This window comes from Python bivittatus, unplaced genomic scaffold (assembly GCF_059951505.1).
Source record: "Python bivittatus isolate LINGU-HERP-01145 unplaced genomic scaffold, Pbiv_v1 ctg000610_np1212, whole genome shotgun sequence".
In the NCBI taxonomy this organism is placed as follows: Eukaryota; Metazoa; Chordata; class Lepidosauria; order Squamata; family Pythonidae; genus Python; species Python bivittatus.
The window spans coordinates 44,386,632-44,396,779 of NW_028277088.1; the positions used below are offsets into that span (position 1 = coordinate 44,386,632).

At 39.2% G+C, this 10,148-nt stretch overlaps 1 protein-coding gene across 1 annotated transcript; it reads right to left on the bottom strand.

Moving 5' to 3' along the window:
• Nucleotides 1–3,219: 3,219 nt before the first annotated feature.
• Nucleotides 3,220–9,865, bottom strand: TMEM42 (transmembrane protein 42). Its single transcript, XM_007425003.3, has 3 exons — nt 9,675–9,865; nt 5,313–5,459; nt 3,220–4,785 (listed from the first exon to the last, which is right to left on the bottom strand). Exons 1-3 carry the CDS (start codon nt 9,831–9,833, stop codon nt 4,639–4,641), a joined length of 453 nt encoding a protein of 150 aa, XP_007425065.1. The 5' UTR covers nt 9,834–9,865; the 3' UTR covers nt 3,220–4,638.
• Between the last annotated feature and the right edge of the window lie 283 nt (nt 9,866–10,148).

The following is a 10,148-nucleotide window of genomic DNA, read 5'->3' on the forward strand; positions in this document are numbered from 1 at the left end:
AGACAGTATGGTTAGACTGTAAACGTGGACTTTGCATTTTAAACAGGGGAAGAAAAGACCCACAGTACAAAAGCTGATGGAATAAGTCTAATTTTAGTTTTCCGAGAGTAACTTTTGGAAATCAGTTTATCTGAAGTTTGGATAAGAATTATCTTAGACTTTTCCTAACTTACTATTATATGGGTTTATTTACAGACATTTTTTTGCACTGCAAACATTGCAGCAATAACTACCTTTGTACTTCTGAAACAGACAACACCTTCAACAAATAACAGTAATCCAGATCATACCATGTGAACTGTGGGATAATTAATAAATAGTGTAAATAATGATTATAAGTAAACAATATTTACTATTTTTAGCAGAACAAAGCAGCCAGAGAGATGTGGGGCTCACCTTCACTGGATGCGTTCAAGCAGAACCTAGCCGTCTGTCATGGATACTTCTTGTACTGAAGAAGAGGTTGAACCAAAAGGCCTAAAATCTGATTCTGTATAACTACATTTGTCAATTGTCAATCATTGTTTCCAGAAAGGGAATCACATTTATTTGTTAATTAAAAAAGAAACAGCTGGTTTCATCCATAACACACATTGTGTCGTTTGATTTTTGGCTTAGGATGGTTTTAGTTTAGGATGATGTGAGTCATTGTGATTTGCAAACCATAGGTTGAGGCTTAGTGCATCTTCCCTACCTTTTTGCCCCCTGGAGCTGAAGTTCACAAACATTTGGAGGAGGCCAGATGGGGGAAGAAAGCATTAATGTGCTGTCCACCCCCAGGCAATTCTGATACCACATACCAATTTATGCATTAAACTTCAATATAATCCCACACCCATATGCATAGTCTTATCCACTTTAGAGCAGAGTGATGTGGAGAGGGGTTGAGGAAGATTATACAGTATATTCTTTCCATGGCCCCTCTTCCTGTTGGTGTCCTGTTTCATGTGTGTATCCATGGCATGTATTTGCTTAAGGGCGTTTACTATAAGTGCATTCTTTTTATTTTGCATGAAGATAACTGTGAAAAACATCATTGGGGTGTGCGCCATAATAAGCAATTTATTTATCAATGAAGCAAAAAGGCTGGATATAAAGAGATGCTTCTGCCAAGTTGGGTATGTCACAAGAAACATGAAGGTAAATTGACTGCAATGGAAGGAAGTATTGAAGAAATGTATCTGGTAAAATCAAGAAATAGGGTCAAAAATAAATGGGCACAATACAGATTAAAAAACAAAAGTGAGTGACCAGTGGGAGGGAAAAAACGAGGTGGTTTGGTCAAATAGAATGAGGATGGAATCACAAACGCATATACACAGGAAGAGCGAATGGGTCAAGAGGAAGGGGAAGATTGAGAGTTGAAGAGATCCTCAGAAACATTGTGGTGACAAAAGGAAATACACAAAGCAATGTTTGGACATGGCTGAAGCAAAAATAATTTGTAAGGATAGTAAGGTATGGAGAGGTATAGTGAGTGGTTTTGGTGTAAACTAAATTAGCTCTATTTCTTTTATACTCATGGCTTTAATGTCTTTTGGTTTCTATTTCTTACTTCTATGTGTACACATGTAGAGAAAAATCACTGGAAGACTATTGTATATCGAGGAGCTTCAGGATGGCGTGCCACAATTGTTCTTTCTATTCCCAGGTCTCCTGGACCACATTAATTACTGAACTTCCTTAAAAGCCAGTTAAGTCCTCTGGCATGAAATGTGTTTTTCAAGGCTGGTTGCTGTTTGGGATGGTACGACCTTGGAATGCGGGAAGATACCATAAACAGTGGAATTGGCTGCTATCCACTCGCCTCAACTTACCTGGTGGGAAGAACCTGAGTCATCATGAAACCTGAAATGACAGGTGTGATTAAGGTGCTGCCCTTAGAGGCACGTAGCATTCTTCTAAAATTTAGGATGAAAAGCCTCGAAGTTCTGATCAAGTTGAGCTTCGATGCAGACCTAACCGGGAAGGTGCTGCATACTGGCTAGAGATTGGAGTCTCCTCGTTGTCGTCCACTGGGGCTCCCGACAACTGACTGAGGAAAGCTTGCTTGGTATTGTATATTCTACTTACTACTGTGCCTGCTTTAGAATAAAGACACTTTAACTTCAATCCACTTGTGTGCTTATTGCTCCTGGATCCTTAAAAAGAACCATTGCCTTTAGCAAAATAATACATTACACATTTCTTATCATATGTGTACATATGGGTAGGTAAGTAGGTATGTGGTATGTGGTTCATTTGATTTTTCTTGGGGACTGCTGGAATAGATGCTGGAAGTTTGTATTTATTTTAGATATAATATATTGAGACTTTCTTGCCCAACTTTACACAATTTCCCACCTTTGATAAGCAATACCTCAATGTTATCAATAGGAAGAAAAACAATACACCTTCCAAAGAAATGTTTTCGAAGTAGTACATATTTAGTACATCAATTGCACTTGTTTTTATATAGAGAATCTGAGGTTGACCTCAGACCTGTATTCTGAGTAGTGAAGACTTTTTTAAAGGATGCAGTCTAGTGTAGGGAAAGATGATCTGCATCTCTCCAGAGTTTGGGATATTTCCCACAGCCCATCAAAACATCACCATGTGTTTAATGTGACAGAAGTGGAAATTATTTAATACATGAGCAATCAAATTAACTGTATTTAATTCAATTAAAACCAGATAGGTTTCCCATGAGTAATGACTTCCAGACCTGTTGGGCCATAGATTATGGGAGTTGTAGTCCAACAGACCCTGGAGGGCACCAGATTCAGGGAAAGTAGTTGTAGATCCTGAAACAATTCACATGATCTCATTAAAGGGCTATGTCTAGCTTGTTTTTCTAGACACATGTTTTCTATCTGGTAGGCGTATAACATACAAATGTTCAGATCACATTCAATGCTAGAATGGATTGCCAGAAAGGAGAGAATTCAGTGATGTCTTCAAAGTCTGCTTCTGTCCCCAAACCAAAGGTAAACACAGCTTTATAATCTAATTATATTAACATAAATGGGTCAAAATTATACATCACAATTGGTCACCATTTTTGAGAATAGAGGTGGTTGCACCAAACCTGAATTCTTTACAAGGCTACTGCTGTGTGTACATTCACTGGTCATGTTCACATAATGAGCAAAGCATTACTTAAACAAATCTTGGGTATCTTACACCACATCAGCTGTTTTTTTAATTGATTTTTTTTATTTTAAAATAATAAACAAGGAAGACAACCCCCCCACAAAAATAATTATGTAAATACGTTCTAAAAAAAATTCTAATACATGTATATAACTATCATTTGTCTTTAGCCTACTGTATTTTGTATAAATGAGTTCCATATTTCATTATGGAATATTGCCCATACAAAGTCTACATCTATAGACCATCCACTCATAGGTGGCAAGTGCGATCAAGTCTTCAATCCACTGAGTGAAGGGGGCCATACATTTATCCTTCCAATGCAGCAATATCAGTCTTTTGGCCATAGTAAGGGCACAGAGAATCCATTTATGTTGTCAATTTCCATGTGATAGGTATGTAATTCAAAAGAATATTATCTTCTGAAATTTTTAATTTTTGTCGCAGTCATATTTATGTAATCCAGTACTTTCTCCGAGAATTTAGTAAGTATAGGACACTGTAAAAACATGTTTTAAAGAAGCATTATTCTTATTACATCTCCAGCAAACTGCTGTTTTAGATCTTTTCTATTCAAACATAATGGTGTCCAATAAATCATAAATATTATTTTTTGCTGTATAAGTCTTAATTTAAGGTCCACTGACGCTCTAGCTATGGAAGTTAAAACACTTTCCCATTGTCTAGGCAATATAGGAACCTCTAATTCTTTATTCCACTAATTTCGTAGCATCTGCATATCAAATTGATTTATTGATAACAAATATCTATGAAAATAGTTTTTTTTAGTTTTAAAGGATTTAACAAGTTATTCTAGTATCTCGGGTGTCTCCAAAGCTGAAAATGCTGCTGGTCCAAAGAAAATTTTTAACAAATGTTGTAGTTGTAAATATTGCCATTGGGCTTCATCTGATAGTTGATATTTATCTCTTAACATAGTGTATGTTAAACATTCATTTTCCTTATCTATCAGTTGGTCCAAAGTCAATATCCCCACCTCCATCCAATTTTTCCATATCACCATCTTTTTCCCAATTTTCAGAGTTGGGTTTCCCCATACAGTCAATTTAGCATGAGAAAAGGAGTGAACTCTTCATTTATTGGACATCACATTCCATAACTTTCTGACACAATTGTTTCTAGAGATACTAGAGTTCTAGTATATTTTGATCTAATACTGTCCATCTAACCAAAGGTGCTATATATGTATATTCCAAAGTTGTTCAAGCCAGAAAACTAACACCATTTGTTGGTTTCCAGTATTTAATACTTGACAATAGGTAAGCATGATAATAGTTCCAGATTCAGAAAGCTGAACCCTCCCTCATTAATTGATAACTACATTTTCTGGAAAGATATTCTCGGAATCGAAGTACCCCACAGAAATAGCATCACAGAAATCTGCTATAAGTACATCCATAACAATACTATATTTCCACCAAACTTGGAGTCCCACTTTATTTGTTTATTCCTTCCCTGTGTTATGAATTAAAAGCCTGTTGCATTCTATTTCTTTTTCTCCTTCAGAGAGATTTGCTGTTCTGGTAGAGATGGTGCAGTGTGAAGCAACAGAAGTCCCAGGAGGGAAATGGATATTCCAACCCACCATAACAGGGCATGAATTTCTCCAAACAACCACCTTCCAAAAAAGGCCTGCAAGACAAAGGGAAGAATAACCAATAGCAAAATTGTAGCCTAATCAATATATAAATTCCTCAGCTGCCATCAACTAAAGATGCACAAAGTCTATTTTTAAAACACCTGCATATACAGAAGCAATAGTATTTTGGACATATGACGAAAGGGCCTTTGTGTATAACATTCAAAGGCTATACAACAGTTTGCAATTTAAATATGCTGTTTGGAAAACAGCTAGGGACTGACAGAAGAAATCACCCAGAGCTACCAGCTCCCACATGCTTGCTAAAACCTCCTTGTGTGTTTATAGTACTGAGTGAGTGTGCTAAATATTCTATCACAGAAAGTTCTGATACAAAAATTGATTTTTCCAAATCTGGAACAAACTGATTTTGGACCACCTGCAGACCGTTCGGAACTCAAGAGTGATACAGTTTCAGCAACACAAGGACACTGTGATACTCTGCATTAAAAAAGGGGGTGCTCCATCTTTTGGGGGCTTTCATCAATCATGTGGGCTCTGGGATGTTACCTGTACTCACTGAAAAGATGAAGTTGGATGCTGTTGATGTCACAGTTACTGCAGCCGAGGAGGAGGAATATCTTAAAGCTTTAGCAAAGAATGTCCACATTATGGCATTGAACACAAACACTAGAGCACCACAAGCTACTCGAAGTATCACGGGTACCTGCAGAACAATTGGGGACATATATTTTAAGTGCGATCTTTTCTACATATTTTATAAACATTCCATTCAAAGCAGGAAACAGCAGATATGCAACCTAGGCAGAACTCGGCTCTGAACATTACATTGTTAAATACACTTTTTAAAAGAAAGAGAGAAGAATATTGTGCAGTGGGCAGTCTTATAAAAGGCACTAGTCACAGCTCAGATTTGCTTTGCAAATGGCATACCAAAACTCCATTCTTTGTCTTGTATTTAGTTCTGAAGATTAATTTAAAAGGAACAATCACTTTAATTTGTGCAAAATTGTGCCAAAATTTCCCACTAAAATGGAGATCGTATCTCACTTTTTATATTTTGATAATTACCACTGTAAGCATATGCTGGAGCTATTGGGATAGAAATATCCTTTCAGAGTACATCAACTTCACCAAGGTCGTACATTCCAAATGTCCACATTTGTAGGACACCAGGTTGGGGAAAGCTAGTTTTGGTGTCCAAATACCTGAGCCAGCTAAGGAGAGAAGAATCATACAATTAAACATCAAGTGGTGCAGGCAGAAATTAGTCAAATTAATCTGGATAAGTACACTGCAAAAAAAAATAATTCATGCACTCTCATGTTTCTGACATCAGCATACAGTGGGATAAAACTATTTTTTTTAAGAAATAAAGGAAATAAAGCTGCCTACATAATCATCTCTATATTTTCTCAACAAGCTCTAAAGCCAGGTTCTTGCTGAAATTTAAGCCCCCTCAGTCATAATGAAAAGTGGAGGCAGAGACAGGTGTGTGATAACGCCTCTTCTATCCATGGAGGCTCTGTATCTGACTAAGCACCTGATTTTCCAGAGTCTTCAAGCACATGATACCTACATGCATGGAGAAACCCTCCATAATCTCTATTAGAGAAAGTTGCACCCTACATTCAAGATTGGTGGACTACACCCACTCCTCATAATAACTGAAGGACCTGATTCTGGTCCAAAAGCAGCTGACACAAACTTGTCAGAGCAAAACGCTAATTATAGAGCAAGCTTCACCAGCCTGATGCCCCGATTGTTCAGATATAGCATCCATCTAAGCCAGCCCCTGTGCAGCACTGTTCATTGGTTCAGAGTGAAAGGAGTTGCAGTCCAGTGTATTTGGAAAACATGAGACTGGGGAAAGCTGTTCTAAAACATTTCCTGAGAAGGCTCTGGGGGACTCAAACTATTTGTTATCAGGAGATTAGGAAACAATTTGTTTTCCCCCATAACCATTTTAGCATTTCTCAATTATCTGGTTTTCCCCAACTTAATATTTCTCAGATATCTGTAGGGAAATCTTCTTTAAACAAACTCTGGTTGTTAAATTCTGTTATCTGATCGGATAGCAACTGCATTTAGCAAATATTGCTTCCTTATTAGCATACTCTTTCCTAATTTCAGTTTACACACAGACATATATGTAACAGAAATGAGGCATAGTGTTATAAAAATATTCATACAGGGGCTATTATATACATACAAAACCCTCAAACTTGTCCTGTAATATACTGGTCTTTCGTGCAATTATTTGTCATCAGAATTGAATTTTTAACATAGAGGCAGGGAGAATTTGGAAAAGAAATTCTGCAGTCAGACTGTGAAAATCTCACTGCCCAAGCAGGTCATGTGCTAAGATTGTGCAAGGATGTCTTTCACCACATCTACAGCTGGAGCAAAGTTCATCAATGTTAATTTCATTAGGTGGTTTCACCAAACACACGTCTTTTTTCTCAACATCTCCACAAAACTGCTGAATTACTCTGAGTGGTAGAATAATAACTACTTGGTTCTATATTATGTTCAGGGCATTATTTTCATCTGCAAGAAGGAAAACAGTAAGGAAAGGGCAGTTTTACAGGGGAAAGCCCTTAATGAGAAAGGATTACATAGCTGATTTCTCCCAGTGAAACCTGCAGCTCAATTTTCTTTTCTTAAAAAAAGGATTGGATTTTCACACCACACTAAACCACAGTATGTTCAATTTTGATTTAGCACACTATGTGAACTCATCATTGTGGTTTCTAAATCATTGTTCACAACTTGTTCAACAATCATGTTTAAAAGTAATAGTGGCTTAGTACAACTAGCCCAATGTTATACATATTATACATGTCATACCAAGACTCTGATTTGTTCATGTACCAACTTGCCAGAATTGGAAGCCACATTCCGTTTGATCCTTACACTAAACCATGGATGCCCATTTTTTTTCAGACCAAAGTCTGCACTTGGCCCTTGAGTGATCCCAGGGATCACATCCCCAAAAAATAAGCAGGACCAACATCAAAAGTGGATGGGAGCAGGACAGAAACCACAATAACAATAATACACAATTAAATTCAAAATCAATATTACTCTCAAGGTATTTAATAACTACCTACTTCTGTTACATTAATTATTTTCAATTTGGTTCACAACTTTTGGAGAGCCTTTGCTCCCCAAATCAATCAAAAGTTCCTACAATTTCAATCCAGCCATCACAAACAAAAATATTATTTGGTAAGCTCTCTTCAGAATTTGACACTCATAAAGTTAAGAGGAATTTTTAATTTTTAAGAATATTATTTTAATTTGGAGCTGTTCAGGTACCATAAGATGATGCAAAAGATTTCTGGGACATTGCAAGCATCAACTACTGATCCTTGATTTATAGCATCAGCCTACTCATAAATTGACCTTTTGTTTCCTTCATAGTTACTCAGAGTATATTATCATGTCTGTGTGTGCGTGCCTGTATGTGTGCCTTTGAGACAGGGTTGACTCCTGGCAACTGCCTGGACAAGTCCCTGCAGTTTGCTTGGCAAGATTTCAAAAGTGGTTTGTCGCTGCCTTTCTCTTAAGACTGAGAGAAAGTGGCTGGTCCAAGGTCACCCAGCTGGCTTAGTGCCTGCGGTACTAGAACTCTTGGGTCTCCCAGTTTCTAGTCTGGTGCCTTAACCACTACACCAAACTGGCTCACATTATCCTTAGCTGGGAGAAAAATGGTTTAATAATCAGTTCCAATGAAAAACACATCCTGGGTAGCTTAACACATATTTCATCAAGTCTGAATCTGTTGCCAGTTATGGCCACAATATCTGACAATCCTTTTCACAAAAATTACATCATTCTCTCTCTCACACACACACACACACAAAGATGAAAAAAAAAAGTAAGTTCTGTATCATAATCATTGTCCAGAATTTCCAGAAGGCGGCTATAATGTAAACGCAGTGTGAGTTTAGCACAGAAAGGCTTCCTTCTGAGGACAGATGCAGAGAAATACAGTACTATAGAAGGCACTTGAAGACCTTTCTGACTGCTTTACAGTCTCTTTATTTACATTTGTTTTCTATAAGAGAGGGATGGAAAACAGGTGGCCCTCTAGTTGTTCCTGGCCTACAACTTCCAGAAGCCCCATGCAACAAGGCCAGGGCCAAAGTAAGAGTAGGAGGTCACAGATTCCCCAATCCTGTATAAAATTTGTGCACCCTTGCCTCTTAATCTTAATTTCCGAGGTGTTTTGCAACATAATTATAAGCGTATTGTTTTTCCTGCAATGGCTAATCCTGCTTATGCTTCTGTAGCCAGCAAACTTGTGTTTGCAGGTTGTCTCAAGCAAGAATGTTACTTAGTGGCATCTTTAAGACAAACTGAATTAAGCTGAAATCTCTCAATCATTAACAATGAACTTGAGGGGATTTTAGAATGAGGATTTACAGAACCAGTGTGTAGGTAGCCAGTTCAAATCGATCCTCGGCCATGAAAACTCACTGGGTGACTCTGGAACAGCCATGCTCAACAGGCAAGGTTGCTGTGAAGAAAAATGGGAGCGGGAAGGCTGATGTACGCAGCCTCGCGCTCCCCTAGGAAAGATGAGAGATAAACCTCGCAAACAATGGAGCCGCGTTGTGGCAGCAACGTAAGCTTTTGTAGGCCAGGCTCCAAACCTTCCTCCAGGGCCGAAGTAGGGGCGACTTCCCCTCCTTAAAGTAATTTGAGGTGAGGAGGAACCTGCTGATCCGACCTTGCTTCGGATCCCCTAATGCATGCTACATTTATTAGACTCCCGAGCTTCTCCGGTGCGCGCCTGCATCTTTTCCTCTTTCAGAGGCCGCTCGGCCTTGCCAAGCGGCTGGCGGGCTACTCGGCCCGCGGCGGCAAGGAAGCGTCGCGCCAGCCACTTCTTCCGCAGCAGTCTGCCTCTTACCCAGGCGCAGGCTTCCACGGCGGTCTCCTCTCCCCCGAGGACAGCACCGCAGGCAGCCCACAAATAATCAGTGCCTAAGGCCAGCTTGGCTGAGCAGGCAGCCAGCGCCCCCAGCAGGCCAGCGCCTGCGGCGTACGTAGCCCCCAAAGCCGGCGGCATAGTTTCTCCGCCCCGCTTTCGAAAAGACGGCGCTCGACTGGGGAACCGTCACGTGACGACCTGACTCCGCCCTGTTGTTATTCTCCAAAGGAAGTAGCCCGTTACAGCTTGCTATACTTCCCTATGGATATCGTGTTGTAGACCGCCTCCGATATTTGCGCGGCAGCCTAACTTCTTTTAAACGTCCGAATGAATGTTTAAGTGTATGAAACCTGTGAGCTAAAGTTAGCCTTCACGTGCGCTGTAGGGATGCTACAGAGATGCTGTGGGTGGGAATAAAGTGAGGGGAGACACAGTAATGTTACACTGCTTTGA

Coding starts and splice junctions, on each gene's coding strand:
- TMEM42 (XM_007425003.3), bottom strand. CDS start 9,833: ATGCCGCCGGCTTTGGGGGCTACGTACGCCGCAGGCGCTGGCCTGCTG. Junction 5,460..9,674: donor CCGTGGAAGCCTGCGCCTGG/GTAAGAGGCAGA, acceptor ATTGTTCTGCAG/GTACCCGTGATACTTCGAGT. Junction 4,786..5,312: donor CATCCAACTTCATCTTTTCA/GTGAGTACAGGT, acceptor TTTGTCTTGCAG/GCCTTTTTTGGAAGGTGGTT.